The sequence below is a fragment of the Panicum hallii genome, chromosome 1 (genome assembly GCF_002211085.1).
Source record: "Panicum hallii strain FIL2 chromosome 1, PHallii_v3.1, whole genome shotgun sequence".
Taxonomy (NCBI): Eukaryota; Viridiplantae; Streptophyta; class Magnoliopsida; order Poales; family Poaceae; genus Panicum; species Panicum hallii.
The window spans coordinates 638,520-663,268 of record NC_038042.1 but is presented as its reverse complement, the minus strand read 5'-3'; the positions used below and the strand labels follow the sequence as shown (position 1 = coordinate 663,268).

At 49.6% G+C, this 24,749-nt stretch overlaps 4 protein-coding genes and 3 non-coding genes across 7 annotated transcripts; 3 read left to right on the top strand and 4 right to left on the bottom strand.

The window, feature by feature from the left end:
• The first annotated feature begins 535 nt into the window (after positions 1 to 535).
• Positions 536 to 4,006, top strand: LOC112883471 (MDIS1-interacting receptor like kinase 1-like). Its single transcript, XM_025948779.1, has 2 exons — positions 536 to 3,203; positions 3,331 to 4,006. The coding sequence occupies exons 1-2, from the start codon at positions 536 to 538 to the stop codon at positions 3,759 to 3,761; spliced, it is 3,099 nt and encodes a 1,032-aa protein (XP_025804564.1). The 3' UTR covers positions 3,762 to 4,006.
• A 200-nt stretch (positions 4,007 to 4,206) lies between these two features.
• Positions 4,207 to 4,768, top strand: LOC112898773 (late embryogenesis abundant protein 14-like). The gene is made up of 3 exons (XM_025967097.1): positions 4,207 to 4,300; positions 4,424 to 4,558; positions 4,659 to 4,768. The coding sequence occupies exons 1-3, from the start codon at positions 4,241 to 4,243 to the stop codon at positions 4,734 to 4,736; spliced, it is 273 nt and encodes a 90-aa protein (XP_025822882.1). The 5' UTR covers positions 4,207 to 4,240; the 3' UTR covers positions 4,737 to 4,768.
• Positions 4,769 to 5,240: 472 nt separating this feature from the next.
• LOC112898668 (60S ribosomal protein L37-1-like) lies at positions 5,241 to 7,591 on the bottom strand. The gene is made up of 4 exons (XM_025966990.1): positions 7,453 to 7,591; positions 7,210 to 7,345; positions 5,677 to 5,778; positions 5,241 to 5,562 (listed from the first exon to the last, which is right to left on the bottom strand). The coding sequence occupies exons 1-4, from the start codon at positions 7,453 to 7,455 to the stop codon at positions 5,519 to 5,521; spliced, it is 285 nt and encodes a 94-aa protein (XP_025822775.1). The 5' UTR covers positions 7,456 to 7,591; the 3' UTR covers positions 5,241 to 5,518.
• On the bottom strand, positions 6,024 to 6,105 carry LOC112879111. The gene has a single exon (XR_003225938.1). It is a non-coding gene; the product is annotated as a small nucleolar RNA Z199 (small nucleolar RNA).
• Positions 6,377 to 6,459, bottom strand: LOC112879110. Its single transcript, XR_003225937.1, has one exon. It is a non-coding gene; the product is annotated as a small nucleolar RNA Z199 (small nucleolar RNA).
• On the bottom strand, positions 6,623 to 6,713 carry LOC112879123. Its single transcript, XR_003225949.1, has one exon. It is a non-coding gene; the product is annotated as a small nucleolar RNA R64/Z200 family (small nucleolar RNA).
• An 11,397-nt stretch (positions 7,592 to 18,988) lies between the features above and the next one.
• Positions 18,989 to 20,026, top strand: LOC112883462. Its single transcript, XM_025948769.1, has one exon. It carries the CDS (start codon positions 18,989 to 18,991, stop codon positions 20,024 to 20,026), a length of 1,038 nt encoding a protein of 345 aa, XP_025804554.1.
• Positions 20,027 to 24,749: the final 4,723 nt, after the last annotated feature.

The window sequence follows — 24,749 nt, the reverse complement described above, 5'->3', positions numbered from 1 at the left end:
GACAGAGAATGTAAATTAAACATGCTATTAATCTACTCTGATCAGATGGGGGCAGGCACAAAGTAAAAGATTAAACAATGCCACATTGCCCAAAAGCAGGTTGGAAAAGCCATGACTTTAAAACACATTCCCTCCATGTTCCATGTCCCATGTTCTCATGTTCCATCCTCTCCCACCTCCAGCTCCGGAACCCAGCTCACATTCCTTCACTGGGTGAGGTGTCCAGGCACTAAACAAACAACATGGTGGCATGTTAAGAAATGCCAAGAAGATTCATTAGATTATTACATGCTTTAACCAATCTTCTAGTGAGAATGATATAAAGCCTTTTCTACCATCTTCATCTTCTAGCTAGATGCAGCCTCTGCTCTTCCTGCAGATGCGGTGTCAGTGAATTAGCTAGGCAAGCCAGACAGTGTCTCTGACATGGCGCAGCACTAGAAGCAGCAGAGGCACTGCAGCCAGAATAGGTGCTAGAAGCAGCTGATTTCAGCTACCAAAAGCGCTTCTAGGAAAATAGTACTAGAACATTCTGATGGAAGCAAGAGCGCCAGTGCTGGTCCTAGCAGTGACGCTGTCCTGGATCTTGGCCACCGGCGTTGGCGCGGCCGGCGGCGACGAGCGGGCGGCGCTGCTCGCGCTCAAGGCGGGCTTTGTTGACTCGTTGGGCGCGCTCGCCGACTGGAATGATGGCGGCAGGGCCTCGTCGCATTGCAGCTGGACAGGCGTCGGGTGCAACGCCGCCGGCCTCGTGGACCGCCTTGAGCTCTCGGGGAAGAACCTGAGCGGCAAGGTCACGGACGACGTGCTCCGGCTGCCGGCGCTCACCGTCCTCAACCTCTCCTCCAACGCGTTCGCCGTCGCGCTGCCCAAGTCGTTCGCCGCGCTGTCCAACCTCCAGGTGTTCGACGTGAGCCAGAACTCCTTCGATGGCGCGTTCCCGGCCGGCCTCGGCTCCTGCGCTGACCTCGTCACCGTCAATGCCTCCGGCAACAACTTCGTCGGCGCCCTCCCCGCCGACCTCGCCAATGCCACGTCCCTCGAGACCATCGACCTGAGGGGCAGCTTCTTCGGTGGTGACATCCCGGCGGCGTACCGGAGCCTCACCAAGCTCAAGTTCCTGGGCCTCTCCGGCAACAACATCACCGGCAAGATCCCGCCGGAGCTCGGAGAGCTCGAATCGCTCGAGAGCCTCATCATCGGGTACAATGTGCTCGAGGGAGGCATCCCACCGGAGCTCGGCAACCTCGCCAACCTCCAGTACCTCGACCTCGCCGTCGGCAGCCTCGACGGGCCCATCCCAGCTGAGCTCGGCAAGCTTCCGGCGCTCACCTCGCTTTACCTGTACAAGAACAACCTCGAAGGCAAGATACCGCCGGAGCTCGGCAACATCTCGACACTCGTCTTCCTCGACCTGTCCGACAACCTGCTGACGGGCCCGATCCCCGACGAGATATCGCAGTTGAGCCACCTCCGGTTGCTCAACCTCATGTGCAACCACCTCGACGGCACCGTGCCGGCGACCATCGGCGACATGCCGAGCTTGGAGGTGCTCGAGCTGTGGAACAACTCCTTAACCGGGCAGCTTCCCCCGTCGCTCGGCAAGAGCTCGCCGTTGCAGTGGGTTGACGTGTCGTCAAACTCCTTCACCGGCCCCGTGCCTGCTGGGATCTGCGACGGCAAGGCGCTCGCCAAGCTGATCATGTTCAACAACGGCTTCACCGGCGGGATCCCGGCCGGGCTGGCGTCGTGCGCCTCGCTGGTGCGCGTGCGCATGCAGAGCAACCGCCTCACCGGCGCGATCCCCATTGGGTTCGGCAAGCTGCCGTCGCTGCAGCGACTGGAGCTCGCCGGCAACGACCTAACGGGAGAGATCCCCGGCGACCTCGCGTCGTCGACGTCGCTGTCGTTCATCGACTTTTCCCACAACCACCTCCAGTACTCGCTGCCGTCGAGCCTCTTCACGATCCCGACCTTGCAGAGCTTCTTGGCGTCAGATAACATCATCTCCGGCCAGCTCCCCGACGAATTCCAAGACTGCCCAGGACTGGCAGCGCTGGACCTGTCGAACAACCGGCTCGCCAGCACGATTCCGTCCAGCCTGGCCTCGTGCCAGAGGCTGGTCAGGCTCAACCTCAGGCACAATCGGCTCACCGGCGAGATTCCGAAGGCGCTCGCCATGATGCCGGCGATGGCCATCCTTGATCTGTCAAGCAACTCCTTGACCGGCGGCATACCTGAGAATTTCGGGAGCTCGCCGGCGCTGGAGACGTTGAACCTGGCGTACAACAACCTCACTGGGCCCGTGCCCGGGAACGGCGTCCTGCGTTCCATCAACCCCGATGAGCTGGCCGGCAACCCTGGGCTGTGCGGTGGCGTGCTCCCGCCGTGCTACGGGAGCCGTGACACGGGCCTGGCGGCGCGCCCCCGCGGCAGCGCGCGCCTGAAGCACATCGCGGTGGGGTGGCTCGTGGGGATGCTCGCCGTCGTCGCCGCGTTCACGGCTCTGCTCGGCGGGCGCTACGCGTACCGCCGGTGGTACGTGGACGGCGCCGGGTGCTGCGACGACGAGAACCTCGGCGCGGAGTCCGGGGCGTGGCCGTGGCGGCTGACGGCGTTCCAGCGGCTCGGGTTCACGAGCACCGACGTGCTGGCGTGCATCAAGGAGGCGAACGTGGTCGGCATGGGCGCGACCGGGGTGGTGTACAAGGCGGAGCTCCCGCGCGCGCGCGCCGTGATCGCCGTGAAGAAGCTGTGGCGGCCGGCGCCGATGGACGGCGACGCGGCGGCGGCGAACGAGCTGACCGCGGACGTGCTTAAGGAGGTGGGCCTCCTCGGGCGGCTCCGGCACCGGAACATCGTGCGGCTGCTGGGGTACATGCACAACGACACGGACGCGATGATGCTGTACGAGTTCATGCCCAACGGCAGCCTGTGGGAGGCGCTGCACGGCCCGCCGGAGAAGCGCACGCTGGTGGACTGGGTGTCGCGCTACGACGTCGCCGCCGGCGTGGCGCAGGGGCTGGCGTACCTTCACCACGACTGCCACCCGCCGGTGATCCACCGCGACATCAAGTCCAACAACATCCTCCTCGACGCCAACATGGAGGCCCGCATCGCCGACTTCGGCCTCGCCCGCGCCCTGGCCCGCACCAACGAGTCCGTCTCCGTCGTCGCCGGATCCTACGGCTACATCGCGCCAGGTACCATCGCAACCGGCATCTGGATTCCAAGATTCAATCTTGAATTCTTTTTCTTTTTTGATTGGACTATCTCGAATTCTCGATACATCGAATTCAGAAAATTCAACGATTGGAATTCTTGATGCAGAGTACGGGTACACGCTGAAGGTGGATCAGAAGAGCGACATCTACAGCTACGGCGTGGTGCTGATGGAGCTGATCACGGGGCGGCGCGCGGTGGAGGCGGAGTTCGGCGAGGGGCAGGACATCGTGGGGTGGGTGCGGGAGAAGATCCGGAGCAACACGGTGGAGGAGCACCTGGACGCGCACGTCGGCGGCCGGTGCGCGCACGTCCGGGAGGAGATGCTGCTGGTGCTGCGCATCGCCGTGCTCTGCACGGCCAGGGCGCCGCGGGACCGGCCGTCCATGCGCGACGTCATCACCATGCTCGGCGAGGCCAAGCCGCGGCGCAAGAGCGGGAGCAGCGGCGGCAAGGACGGCGCGGCCGCCGCCCCCGCCGTGGTGGTGGACAAGGACAGGCCGGTGTTCAGCACCACGCCGGACTCCGACTACGCCTAGGCGCCATAGCTTCTCTCCCCTTTTTGTTTCTTTCAGTCTCAGTGCCTGTTAATGATTTGTTCATGTACGTAGATTCTGATGCAGGGTTTTGAGCCTGTAACCACAATGTTTGCTGTGAAGATTAACTAGCCATAGATCACGTAGATTATGAATGTAAGCAGGTGAATAATAAGCTCAGGTATTTTTATTCAAATTCAAATACATATAAAGAAAGAAAAAAAAACTCAAATGAGCATGCTTGTTTTCTTGCTTGTGTGATGAACTGAACTGATGATGCTCAGGCCCTCTCCAAATCGTGCTACTATTTTTTGGAGGCTCTAAATTTGGCTTGCAGTAATTGGCAGTGGCTCAAATTTAGCCTGACACTTGTCATGGCTTGCAGCTCCTGTCAGGCTCTATATAAACCGAGGCTAAAGAGCCTAATTTATCCAGCAAACTTCAAAGTCATTCTGAAAGCTTCAGCAAGCAGATCATCGGCGATGTCGAACATTGAGCAAGCCGTCCAGGCCGAGGCCGGCAAGGCGCAAGCCGAGGCCGAGGTGAGCGTTCGCTAGCTGCCTAGCTAGTAGTACAGGGAGGAAATTGCTTTGCTCGCATGGCGCGGCGTGCGCAGTAACCATGCTAGGAATTCATCCATGACAATGATCCATGTGTGTGTGCAGTGCCAGGCGGAGCACGCCGCGCAGTCCGTCAAGGACGCCGCTGGCGCCACCGCTGGCGCCGCGGCCGACGCCGCAGGAGCTGCCGCCGACAGCGCGCAGCTGCAGCAGCACCGCGCCGCCGACGCCGTTCAGGAGGTATGTTCAGATGCTGCTGCATACGTCTCATTGCCATGCAATTCCCATTCGCAACGATCGTGCTCATTGATCCTCTAATTCCGTTCGCCGCGGCGCGCAGGCTGCCGATCAGGTGGCCCACACGGCCGAGGGCGCGGCGGCCGCCGTCAAGGACACGGTGGCCGGCGGCGGCCACTGATGTATCCATCTGCTGACCTACAAATTCAAAATGATGCATACATGGCCAAGGGTTCCTGACGAAGCAAGGAATGACGATTGTTGTTTCTTTTTGTTTCTATCGTTGTTGTTTTTTACTAAAGTCTAATGCTTGAGGACTTCGTTGTTCCCAGCTGTATCACATTAATTCCATCACATCCAATGTGGGTAAGCTTAATGCTTAATTGGATCCTCAGTATGCTTTGCCAGAGGCACTACACTCTGCATCTCCGTCGAACTACATCAATCCAGTCTCTTATCTGGAAATAGAATTTTTGGAGACAGCAATGTAAAACGACCTTTAATGTAGGACAACAATGCAGTGTTCATCTTCTACGCTAACCTAGTAACGAATACTACTTTTTGCTAAATTAAAACGAAACCTACTCTTTCGCGCACCGAGTCCATACATGCGTCCATGATCGTGCCATCAACATGATTACTCATCAAGATTATCCTAAGTCAACACACCATACGGTCCTCACAGTTGATAAAGACCGCTACGAGCACAGGCACAATTGTTTGCAGGATTAGCTGTGCACTAGTGCCACAAAACATTGAAATTTCTGTAAAGCATGCACTGCTCACCAAAACGATACATGAAACCATGGAGCCACGAATTCAGATGTTCGTCCGACTTCAATTTAAAGTTAGACAAACCAATACTACTTCCATAGTATGGCGTCTAAATAGTTCAGACTGTACAATTCAGCCAAAAAAGTTCCAATTTCTAGCGTCTGCGGCTCTTGGTGGCAACATCCAGACTTAGTTTGCACCAGCAGCAGCCTTCCTGGGGGTAGCCTCAGTCCCTGAAATGAGGTAAGAAAGTCATTGAATTGGCGACGGAAACAACTCCACGTTTAACAAAGAAATATGAAATTTCTCATGTCCACTCTCAAGGATCAACAAATTAAGTCAAGTACCTTCTCTGAAGTTGCTCTTGAAACGGCGAGGCACGTGGCGAAGGTACCTCATCCTCCCAGTTCCAGTGGTCTTGCGCCGGATGGCCTTCACACTCCAGTTATCTGGAATGATGATCCGCTAAGTTAGCATTGAGTTCATCCAGGTTTAGAGACAAGTTACCACAAACCAAATAGGGAGCAGAATCAAACAGCTTAATCAACAGGACTGTAAACATAACCCAATTAGATGAACACATGAAGCAAAAACATTTGAAGTCACTAAGAAGGTAAAGTCAAAAGAGAAACAGACATAGTTTATTCCATTCAATAACTGAGATTGCAAACAGAGCCCAAAACAGATGCTGAGGTATCATCAGAGACTTAAATACTTGGGAATCAAAGGAGTATAACTCCATCATATTGTTGCAGTTTAATACTCATCATTTGACAATGCAGGATAGCAAGAAAAAACACAACATCACATTGCAAAGAAATACAGCAAAATGGATACATAATAAGCAGCGCTACAAGGCTCAAATACTAAATGCTAGAAATTTTCATAGAGAACAGCAGCGATAATCAGACTACAGTGGTATGATGCTGCTCAGAACATGAAATGTCTTCTCATGAATGCCATAAAACCTATTTTCAGTCTGTATGAGAATAAACACATGGATAATAATTGTCATTCAAGACAAACAACCCAAGAGGATAAAGGAGGGATCATCAGAGACTTAAATACTTGGGAATCATAGGAGTATTACTCCCATCATATTGTTGCAGTTTATACTCATCACTTGACCCTCGACAGTGGAAGCAGACAAGAAGGTATTTAGATGCAATGGAACTCGTACAATGAAACAGATATATAATCTCGAACATTTCCAAAAGAGTGAAGCAGCGAAAATTACTGGATAAATTGGGTTGAAACATGGAACCAGTGAATTAATCAAGACAAAATAGTACAATGCAGCTCAGAACATGAAGCATCTTCTCATCAATGCAATAGCATCTCTGAAGTCTGACATGCGAATATATTTCATGATTCATCATAGCATTTCGTAAATCATGCAGCAAAGAGATACAGACAAGTAAATACAGTAAGGTATCCAATTGAGAGGAACGTACGAACAAGAAAGGCATGAACAAAATATGATTCTGCAGTGCCACAGAATCAACATTTGGCAGAGAGGGATCAGTTTGAAAACCATTGTTGTCGGCCACGGATAATCAGAAACACGGACCAATGTTCTCTTCATCGTTTCCCTTGAGATCAAATTCAGCATATAGTAAACAGAAAGCACACAAACAGGAAGCAAAACCAGAAACGGATATGCATACAACCAGGCATCCCTAACAAGTAACAACTACCAACAGGTCATCAAACGTAAAACTACATCCTGGCTACATACCACATCACAAGGTTGGTAATCTCAGATGATTTGCCACCGCCACACAGCAATCAGGTCAAACCCACGCAGCTCGCAGAGAGAAAGACTAAACCTAGGTAGATCTAGCAGAGGGGGGAATGGAGAGAGAGCAAGCGGATCTTACATTTGCGGATGCGGGCGGCGGGGTATCCGCAGGAGGAGCAGGTGCTCTTCTGGAGGTGGAAGCTCCGGCGGCCGCACCGGATGCAGAGCGTGTGCGTCTTGTTCCGGCGCTTGCCGAAGCTGCCCGTACCCTTCCCCTGCAAAATCACGGGCACCGCCACACGAAGCAGCACGTTAGCCAGACGAGAAGACACAGACGGAGGCGGAGGAGGAGGAGGCGGCGGCGGCGGCGGCGCGCACGTACCATTCCTTCGTTGCTCCGGTCGGCTAGGGTTTGAGCCGGAGGCGCGCTGTGGGGTTGGGGAGAGTGGCGGCTTGGGGGAGGAGACGAGTAAAACCCTAGCGCTTTATAGCGGCAGACGGACCCGGCGCTGGTGAATGGGCTTTTGATCGTCTACTGGGCCGTGCGGAAGTTTCCACCCTCCCCTCCTCTCACATGGGCATCATAAGCACACGATGCAGTACAGTGCAGATAGCAATGAATGCCAAAAACCAGATCAGTATCCGTGCTTTGGAATTTGGAGAAGCACAGTTGGGGGTTACAATTGTTCGTGCCCAGGTTCAGGGAAGGCTAGAAATTAACAAAACTGTTTATAGGTAATTTCCTTACACTCCAGTAGTTCAGTAGCATTACCACCCTGATGTAGCAGATATATCCAGGCATCAGTGACATTAAATCAGCCCTGAATTGAATAGACTCCTAAAACTTAGGCAATAACCCATTTTTCAACCCCGACCTATCACGGTCATCCGATTTTGAACTTAGAGAACCAGATCTGCACCAGCGAACTAACGAAACTTACCTGTCCGACGTGACGCTACTTGCCCAGTCGGCGGCTCGCGCCCTAGGCCTCGGTGGCCGCAGCCAACTCAGTCCTCCCGCGGCGGCGCCGGCCGCCGTGCGGTACATGCCGCCACCGAAGCCCACCCCCAATGCCGCCGCCCTAGCGCCGGCACAGCGACCACCCAGAGCGCGAGCGGCGAGCACGGCACCGAGAAAAGTTATCAAAGTCGTAGTGGCTGATGGTCATAGGTCGCCAAGCTGGCCGTCGAAGTCGTAGCAGCCGACGATCTAGAGGTCGTTGTCGTCGTCGGTGACATGCACCTAGTACGAGAGGTCATCCTTGGACATGGCGAGGAGGCGGCCGTTGAAGTAGATGAGGCCGGCGTTGGCGAATCTGGTGCCATGAAGGGCCAGACGCGTGATCCCGTAGTGGCCGTGGAGCTCGCCGATGGTCTTGGGGAACACCGCCCTCCCAAGTGCGCTGCTCCTGCCGGAGTCGCGCCGTCTTGGTGAACCGGCACACGTACATCTTGGAGGCGCCGTTGCAGATGCGCACTGCGTGCACCATGCCGTCGCTGTCGAAGAGGTGGTGCCCGACAATGGGCTTGAAGCACGGGTTGGCGCAGCTGCGCGCGTACACAGGGAGCACGCACGGGCGGCTGCTCGCCCACCGGCGCGAAGTTGCCCGCGATCTGCACGGCAGGGTCCATCGTCCGCGGCAGCGCTCGGCTTCTGGAGCAGGTTGGTGATGACACCGGCCTCGAATGTGTCCAGCGCCGCCGCCGCCGCCGCCACCACGCGTTGCAGGAAGTTGAAGCCTTTCTCGGCGCCGTGCCCGCCGCTCGCGGCATTGGGGGCTGGCGGCGGCGTGAGGAGGACCGAGTTGGCTGCAGCCGCTGTGGCCCGGGGCGTGAGCCGCCGATTGGGCAAGTAGCGCCACGTCGGACGGGTGATGTTGCCCAAAATCAGGGTGCTTTCGACTCGACGGGTGGTTTGCACGGTTTCATTAGTTGCTAGTGCAAAATATCTAGTTTTGTAGTTTCAGGTTTAAAATCGGACGATCCTGATAGTTCAAGGTTGAAAACAGACTTTTCCCTAAAACTTAACATAAACTTTCAGTTGAACTTTTTGAGTTTTTTTTCTCTCTCTTAGCTAGTAGCAAAGCGAGATGAAATGGGTCCTTAGGCACAACTAGATTTTTTCATCGCGCCCCATATAGAAGATTGTTGCTGAAGACTTAAAATTATTCGGGATATAAGCACCTTATAGTCTCGAAGCAGTCAAGAAAATATTCGAAAGATACCTTCGAGATGGAGTTTTTCAGAAGAACTTGAGGATGACTTCAGAAATACTCGAACCCGGCAGTACTCGGCTACGAAGAGGTTAGGGGTTTGTCAGACCCGGGGCAGCTGGATTGGTTATAAGGCATAAAATATTATAGAATAGAGATGGGGCATGTCCCATACCTTATATCTGATATAATGTACTCGGACTCGAGTAGAACTAGTCGGTACAGAAGGAAACTATCCAAGTAATACTCGGTTAGGACTTCTAAACTCGTTTTTTGTTAGGATATATGTAACCCTGTCCCCCGGACTATATAAGGGCGGCAGTGATCCCCTCCAAAGCATCTACAACCCTAAGCAATACAATCCACCACACAGGAAGTATGATATTACGTAACTCGCAGCCCAAATCTGTCTAAAACTTGTGTTACTCGTACATTCGAGTTTCTGATCTCGGCCACGTCCTACCTAAAAATCCACTAACTCGAAGGATGGAAATATCTGTCGGTAGGCTTGGCATATAATCACCGACAACATTAATTTCTCAATTTCCATACTCGAGCCAGCGTGTGCTTTTTGTGGTCCTTGTAACAACAAAATTACCTCTTGCAATCGTTACCTCCATATATTATATTATAGTTAGTACAAAAGATGGCCCAAGAGACCGCCAGAAATTAAAAGTACACCTGAGAAAAAAGATGCTATAAAAAACAGAAAATTAGAACTAACCAGACTTGACTTTTCTATATCTCTCTTAGCTTTCACACACAAAACAAACAACTGAATATTCGTATGATTTACACAGAGTGTGTTTGGTTGGACTCTGACTTTTGCAAAAGCTGCTGTGAGCTGTGGGCTGTAGAAAAACTGCTGTGGAAAAACTGTTGTGGGAAAAGCAGAAGACCGTTTGGTTAGAGTAGCTGTGAGTTGTGAGAAACTATATGCTGTGGGTGAAATACCTATAATAACCCTGAAGGTTTGTGGAACTATATATAAACCAAAATACTTGTACAAACATAATATGTTCACTATTTCGCATGTAAATGTATCTTTTGGAAAGAAAAACATTAAATTTTGTAAGTTTTTCATCCATATGGTCCGCATTAATAGAACTGTAGCAATTACATAAGGTAAATAGCTCATAAAATTATGATGTATGTCAACATAACTATCCTCCTCTCGCGTTAACCAAATCATCAGCGATCTTGTCACGAATGGTATTCATGATATCTTCATTCTCTACCTCTTCACTCCCATCTTCTTATATTTGTGCCGTGCCACTTATAGATGGTACCAAGTACTGCTCATCAGCATCACATCTCTCAAACTTCTTATCACGCAAATTGCTATCACGGATAAAATTATGCAAAGTAAAACAAGCTATGATTATATGCTTTTGAGTAGATCTCATGGCCCGTTATGTTCACATACAGCTTGTAAGCTCCCTCTCCCTTGTGCGGGCAGGGCGGCGGTGGCCGGGGTGGGGCGGGGCGAGCGGCAGGGGTGGCGGTGGGCGGGTGGGGCGGGGCGGGGCGGCGGCGGCCAGGGTGGGTGGGGTGGGGCGGCGCGGCGCGGCGCCAGGGTGGGGCAGGGCGGCAGGGCGGCGCAGCGCCGGGCGGGCGGGGGGCGGGAGGTGGGGGGCCGGGGTGCGGGATGGGAGCGGAGGCGGGATAGAGCGGATGGGGACGGGAGGTGGGATAGAATGAACCGTTTTTTCATAATCAGTGGCAGATGGGTAATTTTTTGCCCCAAAAGCTACTGAAAGCAGGGTGGGAGGTGCTTTTGCATTTGTACTACGGTGAAAGCTGCTTTTAGGTAAAATCACCAATGGTGTTTAAGTCCTTTGGTTGCTTTTGGCTTCTGTAAAAGCAAAAGCAGGTGGAAAAGCCCAACCAAAGACACCCTTAGTTATCTAACTGAAAGTAGGTGATAGATTGTGGGATCATCGTATTCATGACAAGAAGAGGAGTTGGGCATCACCAGGCGGCCGGATGATCGATTTGGACCTTGATGACGACTTCATGCTCGACGACATACGTGCTGCACGGCCTGTAACAGTGATGAGCCAACGGCCTGTGGGAGCCGCGGCGTTTACTCCATCCAGTTAGTGCTCGGCCGGGGATTTGGATTTTCCATATATACATACCATGGCTAGCTCGTCCTCCTCTCAGCAACGGAGTCATCCTGTGGCAACTTGTGAGCGCAAGATATTGTGTGAACTGATCGGTCACTCCTTTTGCACTTGGACAACGGTCACTGAACCGTTGACAAATTAATTCGGTCAGTGCTATAGCTTGAGCACCTCTATCATTTCAGATTGATTCGGTTAGTATCATTTCTGAGCACCGAATTAATCGGTCATTTCAGCCTTAGGCCCCGTTTGGTTGGGCGTTTCCAACCAGCGTTTGCGTTTTCAACGCACAATCCGAACCAAACGACCGCAAACGCTCCTCTGCGTTTCCTAACGCAGCAGCTTCCGATAACGCTTCTCGCCACAGCTGGTCGGAGGCGCGTTCGCGGCGTTGGCAGCGGTAACATGCAGTAAATTACCCGCCTGCCATCGGTTACACATACCGCTTCGCTTCTTTTCTCGTCGTTCTCCTCTCGCTTCTCCCCATCCCGCACAGCATCGCGCTAGGGTTCGACGGCGGCCGCGCCCCCGACCCCCCGGCGCCGGCGCCCGCGCCCCCGCGCCCCCGGCCCCCCGCCGCCCCTGCACCCCCGGCGGCCGCGCCCCCGACCCCCCGGCGCTGGCGCCCGCGCCCCCGGTGGCCGCGCCCCCGCGCCCCCGGCCCCCGCCGCCCCTGCACCCCCGGCGGCCGCGCCCTCGACCCCCCGACGCCGGCACCCGCGCCCCCGGTGGCCGCGCCCCCGCGCCCCCGGCCCCCCGCCGCCCGCGCCCCCCGACGCCCGCGCCCCCGGGCGGCCGCGCCCCCGCCGCCCGCGCCCCCGGCGCCCGACCCCCGAGCGGCCGCGCCCCCGCCGCCGCGCCCCCGGGCGGCCGCGCCCCCGCCGCCCGCGCCCCCGGCGCCCGACCCCCGAGCGGCCGCGCCCCGACCGCCGACCGGCCGCGCCCACGACCGCCCGCGCCCCCGCCCCCCGACGCCCGCAGGAGCATCATGTGAGATCCGCTTGCTCTCTCTCCATTCCCCCCTGTGCCCGCAGGAGCAGTTTTCTTCCTTTTTTTTGGTAGTTGCTGCAGCTGGACCTATTGTTTGCTCCTCTGAAATTGGCATCGATGCAGCCATAGGATACTCGATGGAAAGGGCCTCTGGCTGATTTGAGACACTTGCTGACCTATAGCTAAACATGTATGCATAAATTTAGGTAAGAAATAAGATAAAATTCATTTCATGTACAGAGTCAAGATACAGTTTACAAGGTCATGTACAGAACCAAATTTGATCTTTCAAATGTGTGTTCTTGAAAGGTATGTAAATTATTGACAGTGCAGTTGTGTACATGTGTCTTATTAGTGAAATTAGCAGTATGTATGGTACATTTTTGTGGTGTGTTTTGTGAATATGGATTTGATGCGTTTTGCTCCGTTGAAAATTGAGATGATGTCTTTACGTTGTGTTGATGGAGGTGCTGTTGCAATTGAAACATGATTCGTGTCATGCATTGTTATTGCACATTGAGCACATGTATCAGCCAAAGAAAATGTGGGGCAAGCATCAATTAAAAAAGGAGGCATGCTTAGGGAAACGATGAATTTGTATGCATATCCGTTTCTGGTTTTGCTTCCTTTTTTGGGTGATAATTCATTGCTTTTTAAATACATTTGGATTAATACATCGATTGCTTGTGAATGAAAAAATAGTTGATTTCGATCCTCACATTAGAGATGGGTGAAAAGGCGGTGTGGGATAATGCCACTTTGAAGCACTTCATTGATATCTGCAAGGAGGAGCTTATTCTTGGGAATAGACCAAATGGTTGTTTTACTAGAATTGGTTGGAAGAACCTTGAGGATAAACTTTTTGCAAGAGCCGGGTTGAAACTAGTGAGGTCACAATTGAAGAACAAATTGGACAACATGAAAAAAGATTACACCGTATTTATGGAACTGAAAAATGCTGCCACTGGGCTTGGATGGGATGATGCGAATCAAACTGTTGAGTGCTCTAGCACGTGGTGGGATGAACATCTTGCGGTGAGTTACGTTATGTTTTTTTAAGGGAATTCTATTTGCCTTTGTTATATGTCGTTCCTAACCTTGCTAAATTTATTTTACAGCGATGCAACAACCCAGAGAGAGGTATCAAGTGTGTCCATGTCAAGTTTCGAAAGAGGGGGCCGAAGTACCTTGATGATTTACATCTGCTGTTTGAGAAGGTGCATGTCACCGGTGCTTCCGCATCATGTCCGGGAGATATTCCTTCAAGTGACTCGAGTGATGAGGAACCAGTGGAGATTACTCCCATTGAGAAACCAAAATCAGCAGGAAAGAAGCGCAAACAATTGTCTAGTCAGATTGAAGAGAAGGAGGAGAAGAGTCCATTTTTCCGGATGTACAAGAACACATGCATGAGGATTGAAAGTGCAGCTGATAAAATTGGCTCAAGTCTTGAAGCATCATCGGCTGCTCCGCAATCCAGCCGTGTTCCAACTACTGCAGAATGCATGAGAATGGTGAAGGATTGTGGGATTCAGGAAAAAACTGCTTTGATGCACACTGTTCACTTATGCCTCATGAAGCCTGAGTTTAGAGAGTTTTTTGGTGCGCTTGAAACAAACGAAGGAAGGCTTGATTTGATTGAGAGGGAGCACGAGTTAAAGAAGGGCACGTAGATCAATTGTTCTTGTGTTTGAACCGTTTATTTGCTTACGTTCTCGTATGTTCGAACAATTGTCTTGTATGTTGGAACCAGTGTTGTTTTTTTAACTTGGAACCAGTTATGTTATGTATGTTGGAACCAGATTTGTAGTGTATGGTGGAACTATTTTTTCCCGTGTATGTTTAATAATTTTTTCTTGCATTTTTTGAACAATTTACTTTCTTTATGTAGATGGATGCGAATATGGAAGAGCTGGCTAGAAAAGGGCACCAGTCTCTTCTTTCACTAAATGAGTTATCTCAACATGCTGCGATTCTTGGAAATCTGGCTGATCTTTACAATGACCGGTATGCTAATAAAGCTGAATATAGAGCAATGGAAGATACGGAATCTGGTTATGATTGGGTCATGAAGTGCTTCAAGCGTCCAAGATACTTTTACAAGATGTTTCGGATGAGTACAGAGGTTTTTATGGCTCTTCATGATTTATTGGTGTCTTCATATGGTTTGAAATCCTCTAGAAATGTTACATCAATGGAATCATTAGCAATGTTCTTATGGATTGTTGGAGGGCCTCAGTCATTTTCCCAAGCTGAAAACCGTTTTGTCCGGTCAACATGGACAGTTCATATGAAATTTAAGGAGGTATTGAAGTGTTTACTTAAACTAGCAAAACACAACATCGCACCGAAGGATCCAACATTTAGCAATGAACATGAGAAGTTAAAAGAACCTCGTTTCTGGCCTCATTTCAAGGGTGCTATTGGTGCAATAGATGGATCACATATTTCGGTTATTATTCCGGTTGATGAGGTAATTAACTACACTTGTCGTCATGGATATACATCACAAAATGTACTTGCCATATGCGACTTTGATATGAGGTTCACATTTGTGGTTGCTGGATGGGCGGGTTCCGCCCATGATACACGGATCCTTAACCATGCATTGGCAAACTTTCCTTCATTTCCTGTACCTCCTAAAGGTAAATTGTCCGTTATACACTTTCATCATCATTTTGTACAATGCTAACTTATTTTTTATTTTCAGATAAATACTATCTTGTTGACTCTGGTTATCCAAATCGAACTGGATACCTTGCACCTTTTAAGGGGACTACGTACCATATACCAGAATTTCGTCATCGTCGTGGACGTGCACCGCAAGGAAAGCATGAGTTATTCAACTTTTTGCACTCCTCTCTCCGCAATGTCATTGAGCGAGCATTTGGAGTTCTCAAGCAAAAATGGCGCATATTGAAAGCTATGCCGAGTTTCTCAGCTGACCGGCAGAAAGAGATCATTATAGTGTGTTTTGCGCTACACAATTTCATTCGTGATAGTCAGTTGCGTGATAAGGAGTTTGAGAGGTGTGACGCAGATGAGGAGTATATGCCACGAGCATCAAATGTTGAAGAACAAACTCAAGATGATGGTCGTGAGATAGAGGGAGAGAATGAAATTACTATGAACACAATTCGTGATAGGATAGCTACTTCAATAGAAAATGAAAGGGAAATATGACATTGCTATGTAGCTCACAACTCTTTTGAAATTAACAATGCACTTATTTATATATGTAATATAATTTCATGAAAAATATGTCGCCAATGAAAAGTTTACATCATTACGCTCATTTTACATATATACAGCATATCAGGATCTCAGGGGCATTACGGACATTTTACAGCAATTCACAGTTTCACAGCAGATTGAACCAAACGGCGTTCAGCTTTTTCACAGCAGTTTTCTCACAGCAGCTTTTCCACAGCAGCTTTTCCACAGCAGCTTTTTCACAGCTCACAGCCGAACCAAACGCACCCTTATCTCCCCGTGGCCGAATAAATCGGTCAAAGTCATCAGACACTTGTTTTGCTTCGTTTCTTCACGAATCTTTTCATACTTGATCATTTGAATGGCTTCCATAGCATTTTTGGAACCTAACGAACATCTTCAAAGGTATATCTTTACAAAACATTATTCCCAATAGTTATGTTATTATTCAATTACTAAAATTACAGCCAGTATGTGTTAGCAGACTCCACGGGCGCGCAATGCAGAAGGCCCGAGAGTACGAGCGTGGCAAGGGCTCCCCCGGCCTTGCCTGGAGTCGACGGAGCAGAGGCGTCAGGAGTCGGATGATAGGGGCAAACGTCAAATATTTTAACACGTTCCGGTTTCAGATAACCAAGAACGGGGATGTAGTACTTACTGTGCAGGATCTGTGAGTGAGTTGTGCTGTATCACAAAGTTCAGAAGTACAGAGGCACAGAATAACTCACTGCAAAAGTAGTTCGTTGGTGTACATGCCTGTCACGTCAGCGTGCAAATAAATATTGAAGAACAGACTGGTCAGCTCTGGAAATTGTACCGCGCAAGTCGGGAGGTAATGCCGAGTTGTCAAGAAGAAAGGGAGGGAATAATAGATGCGAAGCACACTGCTTGCTTGAAGGCCCTCAACTCAAAGTTCAGTGCAGTGCGCGTCAAAGTTCGTTGAGGAGCTGCTCCACTTGGACAGCTGAGGGCGAAAACGAGTACGCGCATCCTGAAACAGATCGAGGGGGCCGACCGCCATTGTAGACCCTCTCCGCCGCCTCAGCAGTCAACCGACTAGCCATCAAGGCCAAAATGGATTGGAGAAAATTTCTCGCAATGACTACTACCTGAGCTTACTTGAGGAATAAGTGTTAGGATATATGATCAGTTGATCATTAGGACTAGTATAATCACAGATGTTGATTACGGCGGTTGCCTAAATCAATGATCATGATCACTTTTGAACAGACATCTCCTCCACCCCTCCACCCCTTCATACATGTATAAATAACAGTGATCAATGAATAAAGAGTTACTTTTTGCCTCACAATTACTTCTGTAATTTAGTTCTAAACACGTCATCAGCACTGTTCTCCACGGAGCCACAGGAAACAGAGCGAGTTACATCTGTAAGTTACAATGTACAGAGAACTCTCCGTTCTTCTTCTCACATTCATCATTCACTTCTTGAACGACGGCCATCCTCGCCGGCGTCGCCGGCGTGGTGTTGCAAACCCCGGCCGTCGCATGCCACGCGCTCGTCCTGCCCGTCGTCGCCGCCTTGCCCATGGACCCCGAAGGGAGAATGCTCGCGTCACCCGTGATCCCGAGCGCATCAGGCAGACCGGCGGTGACTCGGGCGCGGGCCCTAGCAGTGGTGCTCCGGCGTCTTCTCCACAGACGGTGGCGGACCTGGGCCCTACATCACCTGCGCCGGCGCCACAGCACCGGCCTCCGCCGACCCGTGGGGATGGATGGCCTTACCCGCCTTCCCCGTCGCCTGAGCGGGTGGCCGAGCGGTTGCGGGCTTCGGAGACGCCGCAACCGCTCCGCCCACTCCGCCACTGTCCCCTCCATGGATGGGGGCCGTGCCCGGCCCGGACCGCGGTGGAACCGCCGCCACCCGCTACTGGATCGGGCGCCCTCACCGCCGGCGAAGCGGCACTGCAGCCAAACCCGACACGCCCCTCTGACGAAGCCGGGCCCTCGGGCACATCTTCACCGCCGCCATTGCTCAGCCCAAGCGGCAACCGGGTGATCCGCCGTCTTGCGCATCACCTCTCGCCCCGCCCGCGGCCGCCGAGATCTTGGGCTTCGACGGCACACATGCCCGAAGGAGAAGGTGACCGCGAGCACTCGCGTTCACCCCGTCGTCGCCGCCTCTGAGTCACCCGGGCGGCGCGGATCAAGGCGGCGCGCGGCGGCGCAGTGCACCGCCCACGGGCGGCACGGCCCCCGGCGGCGCAACCCCGCGTGGCGCGACGGCGCAGCGCGCTGCCCCCGGGCGGCCAGGCGGTGCTGTCCCCGGGCGGTGCAGCCCCGGGCGGCGCCTACCCCGGCAGAGCGGCGGCGCGTGCACCGGCGGCGCGCGGCAGCGCGCGGCGGCGCGTGCCCCGGGCGGCGTGCGGCGGCGCGCGGCGGCGCGTCCCCCCACAGGAGCGGCGGCTGGTGGAGGCCGGGCTGGGCGGTTAGGGTTTGGAACCCTAACCGCTCGGTCTCTTTTACGACGGTTTTCACCGCGCCAGGCCGGGCCGCGCTGGCCGCGCGCGCCTGCGGGCCGCGCTGGCCGCGCCAGGCCGCGCCAGGCCGGGCCGCGCTGGCCGCGCGCGCCTGCTGGCTGCGCCAGGCCGCGCCAGGCCGGTCCGCGCTGGCCGCGCGCGCCTGCGGGCCACGCTGGCCGCGCTGGCCGCACCAGGCCGCGCTGGCCGCGCCTGCGGGCCGCGCTGGGTCGCCGCCCGTACGCTGGGCCGCCCGCTCGCTGGGCTGCTTTCCGCGCGCTGGGCTGCCTAGATGGACTTAGTTTCAAATGTTATTTAACTTTTTCTAATTTCCAGCAATTAGAGTTGATGATGTTTAGTGATTTAAATGTTAATTTTAACCCTCAGCTTATGACTTTTCAAGTAGCATATTGTGTTAGGAATTTTCCAAGGTTTTATAACTTGGAAAATATGTCAATGAATATTTTCTTCAATATTCCATATATTGACATTTGTTTTATTTGCATTCCTTCCAATGCATATTCAAAAATTTAATTCATCTTAATTAAATCCAAGTGATTTAATACGAGCAAGAATATAAATTTATTTAGTCCTTACATAATTGATGCCACATTATTCATAGAATTAAGTTACCATGTGTTCTTAATTTTTTCTGAATACTATATAAGCTGCATCACTAACCTTGCCATGACGATTTTTTGACCTCTTGCATTATTTGCAATTGAGATCTTATATTATCGTTATTTTATGCAAAATGGCATTTTATTCACCTCAATTGGGTTATTTCTTATAACTCAATACGTGCAAGCATACAATATATTATGCCATTACACATACTACAACACACCCATGATGATTTCCTAAACAGAAAATCTCTGGTTGCTTGTGTAGGATCAATGGCTAAAGAGTTTGAAGAACTCGCTCTCGATGGACATAACTATCCTACTTGGGCACTGGATATCAAGATCAGCCTTGCCTCAAAGAACATTCTGAGTGCATTGCTACCTCCTGCAGAGAGGACTGAGCCACTGCATGATGCATACAAGTACAACGCATTGTACATTCTTAGGCATCACCTCCATCCTGATCTGAAAGCAGAATACGTGATGGAAGAAGAGCCAAATGTACTATGGTTATCCCTTAAAAACAGGTACGAGCAACAGAAGGCTGTAATCTTACCTGAGGCGAATCATGACTGGACTCATATTCGTCTCCAGGACTACAAGTCCATAGGTGATTACAACCATGCTATTCATAAAATCTGTGCTCGTTTGCGTTTTTGTGGCAAGGAACCTTCAGATGCGGATAAGATTGAAAAGACACTCCAAACTATGCTCCCATCTGATAGGGTCTTGCAACATCAATACCGTGCTCGCAATTATCAGACTTACTCTAAACTCATACATGATCTGCTTCAGGCAGAAAAGCACGATGAGCTTACGATGAAAAATCATAAGCAACGTCGTGTTGGGGCTGCCCCTATGCCTGAAATACATCATGCTATGAAAGATGAGAAGAAAGGGAATGGCTTCAAAAACCATTCCAAGTTTTCTGATAATTCAAAGAAGCGCAGACGCAACAAGCGTAAGGGTAAGAAAAACACAAAGGCTCCGAGGAAAGACACTACTACTTCCAAGGATGAGAAGTGCAAGAAGTGTGGATGCTACAACCATCCCACCAACAAGTGTCGCACTCCTCGCCACTTAGTGGCTCTGTACCAGCAAGCTTTCAAAGGCAAGGCTGCAGAAGGACAGGCATACGAAGCTCACTTCGCCACTCCATCCAACTTGAAGGCTGATATTGGAAGTCCAAGCATGAGTCAAAAGGAACCATGCACTTCCAACCTTCCACTCCTGACCTACACTGAGCCTATGGACATAGACAATGTCATCGTCGACTATAGTTTGGATGACGCCTTTGGAGACCTCAACTAGGATCCATAAGAAATCAGCACTCTATTGTCTCTGTGTGTGTATGGGACATATGTATTGTAATAAGTCTCGAGACATCGACTATAAGTGTGTGTACACTTCATACTCTATCATATTATTATGTATGTAATTCTATGTATAATTAATTGAGTTCTTATTATTCTTTGATTATCTAGATTTGCGGGAGTCAATCCGATGGAGGAAGAATTGTGCCTAGTAGATAGTTGTACCACTAACTCTATTCTTAGGGAAACAAAATATTTCCAAACTCTCACTAAGAGAGCAGGAAATGTTTTGACAATCGCTGGACGCGATGCAACAATAGTTGGTTCTAGACGAGCCACTATTACGCTCCCTATGGGTACACAAGTTACAATTGAGGATGCTTTATTGTATCCTGATTCAACTCGTACCTTATTGAGTTTCCGAGATATTCGGAAATGTGGTTTACATATTTCTACACACACAGAAAATAATGAGGAATTTCTTCTCATTACCAAACCTTCTGAATATGGCTCTAACATTATGGAAAGAATACTTTCGCTTCCGTCTGGATTGTACTACACATACATAAAACCTGTACCTCATGTTACGTACAAAGTGATTTTTCAGAATGTTGACGCATTCAAGATTTGGCATGCACGCCTTGGCCATCCTGGAATAGGAATGTTGCGGAAAATCACAGGTAATTGCATTGGTCATGATTTAAAGTCTACTAAATTTCCTAAACCTTCTGAGTTTATATGTACATCTTGTGCAACGGGAAAGCTAATCTTAAAACCATCTCCGCTTAAGATTCATGCTGAGCCACTTAAGTTTCTTGAACGCATTCAAGGCGACATTTGTGGCCCCATACAACCATTGTCTGGACCGTTCAGATATTTCATGGTTTTGATTGACGCATCTACACGATGGTCACACGTGTGTCTCTTATCCACACGCAACCATGCCTTCGCTAAAATCATGACGCAAGTCATTCGATTGAAAGCATCTTATCCTGAACATCAAATCCAGAAGATCCGCCTGGATAATGCGGCTGAATTTGCTTCTCGAGCATTCAATGATTATTGTATGGCCCAAGGAATACACGTTGAACATTCAGTACCTTATGTACATACTCAAAATGGTTTAGCTGAATCTCTTATTAAGAGAATTAAACTTATTGCAAGACCTTTACTTCATGAATGCAATTTACCTACTTCTTGTTGGGGTCACGCAGTTTTACATGCTGCTGATCTCATTCAACTTCGCCCAACTGCATATCATAGCACTTCACCGTTGCACCTAGTGCGAGGAAACCCCCCAAGTATTTCCCATCTTCGGAAATTTGGATGTGCGGTATATACCCCTGTTTCACCGCCTCAACGAACAGCTATGGGACCCCATAGGAAATTGGGTATCTATGTGGGATACCAATCCCCATCGATAATCAAATACCTAGAGCCCCTAACCGGTGATTTACAGCTCGGTTCGCTGATTGCATCTTTAATGAAGATCATTTCCCGGCATTAGGGGGAGAATTTAAGTATCCTAATGAATGCCAGGAAATCAATTGGGATGACAACTCCATCCTATACTCAGACCCTCGTACTCAGGAAACTGAACTTCAAGTTCAGAAAATTATAGAATTGCAACACTTTGCTAACAATCTGCCTGATGCGTTTACTGACTATAATGGTGTCACAAAATCCTTGAATCCTGCTGTCAATGCGCCCAGCCGAGTGGAGGTACCTCGAAAAACCATTCAACCCCCTTCTCAACCGATTAGGGGGAGGGTTGCTAAGCGGGATAATGCTTCTAATAAGCGACAAAGGAAAGGGAGGAACACACGATCCTCTAAATCAGTAAACGAAAGTCAACTATCGGTTGATGGACACCGAGTGGATACAGTACATCCACAAACCAGCACTATAGTACACAATTCAGATGTTGCTGGCACATCGGAACACCCTGAACCCATTCTTCCTATAAATAAAGAAGAATTACACGGGGTACAAGAAATTTCCATTAATTATACTAGTTCTGGAGAACTGTATGATCGTAAGAATACGGTCGTCAATGCATGTTTTTCATCGATCATAGCCAATAACCTTCTATCTGATCCAGATCCTAAATCCATGGTAGAGTGTCAACAACGCTCGGACTGGAACAAATGGAAGGAAGCAATTAACTCTGAATTATCCTCACTAGCGAAAAGACAGGTATTCACCTCAGTGATACCTATACCTCATAAAGTTCATCCTGTTGGATTCAAATGGGTTTTCACTCGGAAACGAAATGAAAATAACGAGGTTGTGAGGTATAAAGCGAGATTAGTTGCGCAAGGGTTTACTCAAAGACCCGGCATTGATTACAATGAGACATACTCTCCTGTTATGAATGGAATAACTTTCCGATATTTAATATCATTGGCAGTACAAAAGCATCTATTTTTGCAATTGATGGACGTCGTGACCGCATATCTTTATGGGTCACTAGATTCGGATATCTACATGAAAGTTCCTGATGGAATATCTGTACCGAATAATAGCAAAAACCGTAACTTGTTTTGTGTTAAACTTAACAAATCTCTCTACGGCTTAAAACAGTCTGGGAGAATGTGGTACAATCGACTTAAAGAATTCCTTATGGATAAGGGTTATTCTAACAGTGATGATTGCCCATGTGTATTCATTAGGAAATCTTCTACAGGCTTCTATATTATATCAGTTTATGTAGATGATTTAAATATCATTGGTCATAAACGTGATATTGATGAAGCATGTAATCTTCTAAAAACAGAATTTGAAATGAAGGATTTGGGTAAAACCAAATTTTGCTTGGGCTTACAACTTGAGCACCTTCCAACGGGAATTCTCGTTCACCAATCTACATATGTCCAGAAAGTATTGAGTAAATTCAATATGATCAATGCATATCCGTCCAAAACTCCAATGATCGTTCGGTCCCTTGAAAAGGATAAAGATCCTTTCCGACCACGTGAAGATGGAGAAGAGGTTTTAGGTCCTGAATTCCCATACCTCAGTGCAATTGGAGCACTTATGTATCTAGCAAACAATACCAGATCCGATATTGCGTTTGCAGTAAATCTACTTGCTAGACACAGTGCCGCTCCTACTAAACGCCATTGGAATGGGATTAAGAATATTCTTCGATATCTCCAAGGCACGGCAGATCTAGGTCTATTTTACGAAAGAAATCAAGATCCTAGCCTCGTGGGATATACGGATGCAGGATATCTTTCAGATCCTCATAATGCAAGATCACAAACAGGATATGTATTTCTACACGGTGGAACTGCTATGTCATGGAAGTCCTCTAAACAGACTCTGGTAGCAACGTCCACAAATCACTCAGAGATCATTGCACTATATGAAGCCTCACGTGAATGTGTATGGCTAAGAAGGGTGATTAATCATATTCAATCATCTTGTGGAATTCAACCCATTGAGTTACCCACTATTATCTACGAAGATAATGCAGCTTGTGTTGCACAGATGCAACAAGGTTATATCAAGAGTGATGCTACGAAGCATATCTCTCCTAAGCTATTTTACCCTCATCAACTCCAACAAAGTGGTGAGATAAATGTCTTGCAAGCTAAGTCTTGCGATAACCTCGCAGACTTATTCACTAAGTCGCTACCTTATTCTACATTTAACAAATGTGTTAAGGGCATTGGTATGCGCCGACTTAGAGATTTGCTTGCATCAGGGGGAGCATCTCTTTGATTTAACTATTCTTACACATCACATTGTACTCTTTTCCTATATGAGTTTTGCTACATAAGTTTTCTCATATTAATTTTTTAATGAGACAATGTCAACACAAGTAAATATCTATCTCTGGTTTTTCCCTCCGGGATTTTCGATAGAGATATCAAGGATATATACTGTTCTTTTCTCCAAAATTTTTCCCACTGGGTTTTTCTGGAGTTTTTACGCAGTATATAGATATCATGCAAGCCTTTATTTCACAGGATCTCTAAAAGATTATACATGATGGACAACTGCTCAAGGGGGAGTGTTAGGATATATGATCAGTTGATCATTAGGACTAGTATAAATCAATGATCATGATCACTTTTGAACAGACATCTCCTCCACCCCTCCACCCCTTCATACATGTATAAATAACAGTGATCAATGAATAAAGAGTTACTTTTTACCTCACAATTACTTCTGTAATTTAGTTCTAAACAATAAGGACCCCGAACCTCCGCCGGCCGAGGTCGCTCCCGCAAACGAGCTAGAGGCCGCCGGCCGGGTCTTGGGAGGCATCGACGGGCCGGGCTGCAGGATGATCCAACGAATGACATGGGCCGGCCATTGGATCCACGCACCGGCATGTAAGACGAGGAGTTTGGCATCACCGGGCTGCGCTGCCTGATTCATTGGACCCTTCTCAAGGTGATGTCTTTATGCTGGACGTGCCAGCAACAGGGATGAGACGATGCTGACCATCTGGACACTACCGGTCGTCGAACTCGTCGTGGGAGCGGCGCTACTCCATCCAGGTCTCGGGTCTTTTCCATCCGATGGCTCTTCCTCCTTGCATGCAGATCCTCTGTGAACCATAACATCGCCACTTCTTATTTCTAAAGAAAAGAAACAGATGTAAAAACTTATTTATATTTTTATTATTGAAGGTATCAGATGGAAATTCTAAGTAGAAGACTAGCACTTTATCCTTTTCTTCTATCGGAGAAGCTAGATATTTTTCCTGT

Bases quoted from the DNA above. Each gene is read 5' to 3' on its own strand.
- LOC112898773 (XM_025967097.1), top strand. From the start codon at position 4,241: ATGTCGAACATTGAGCAAGCCGTCCAGGCCGAGGCCGGCAAGGCGCAA. The intron at 4,301-4,423 runs GTGAGCGTTCGC...GTGTGTGTGCAG, and splicing joins AGGCGCAAGCCGAGGCCGAG to TGCCAGGCGGAGCACGCCGC. The intron at 4,559-4,658 runs GTATGTTCAGAT...CGCGGCGCGCAG, and splicing joins CCGCCGACGCCGTTCAGGAG to GCTGCCGATCAGGTGGCCCA.
- LOC112898668 (XM_025966990.1), bottom strand. The intron at 5,779-7,209 runs GTAAGATCCGCT...TCATCATTCCAG, and splicing joins CGCCGCCCGCATCCGCAAAT to ATAACTGGAGTGTGAAGGCC. The intron at 5,563-5,676 runs GTACTTGACTTA...ACCTCATTTCAG, and splicing joins CAAGAGCAACTTCAGAGAAG to GGACTGAGGCTACCCCCAGG.
- LOC112883462 (XM_025948769.1), top strand. From the start codon at position 18,989: ATGGCTAAAGAGTTTGAAGAACTCGCTCTCGATGGACATAACTATCCT.
- LOC112883471 (XM_025948779.1), top strand. From the start codon at position 536: ATGGAAGCAAGAGCGCCAGTGCTGGTCCTAGCAGTGACGCTGTCCTGG. The intron at 3,204-3,330 runs GTACCATCGCAA...TTCTTGATGCAG, and splicing joins CTACGGCTACATCGCGCCAG to AGTACGGGTACACGCTGAAG.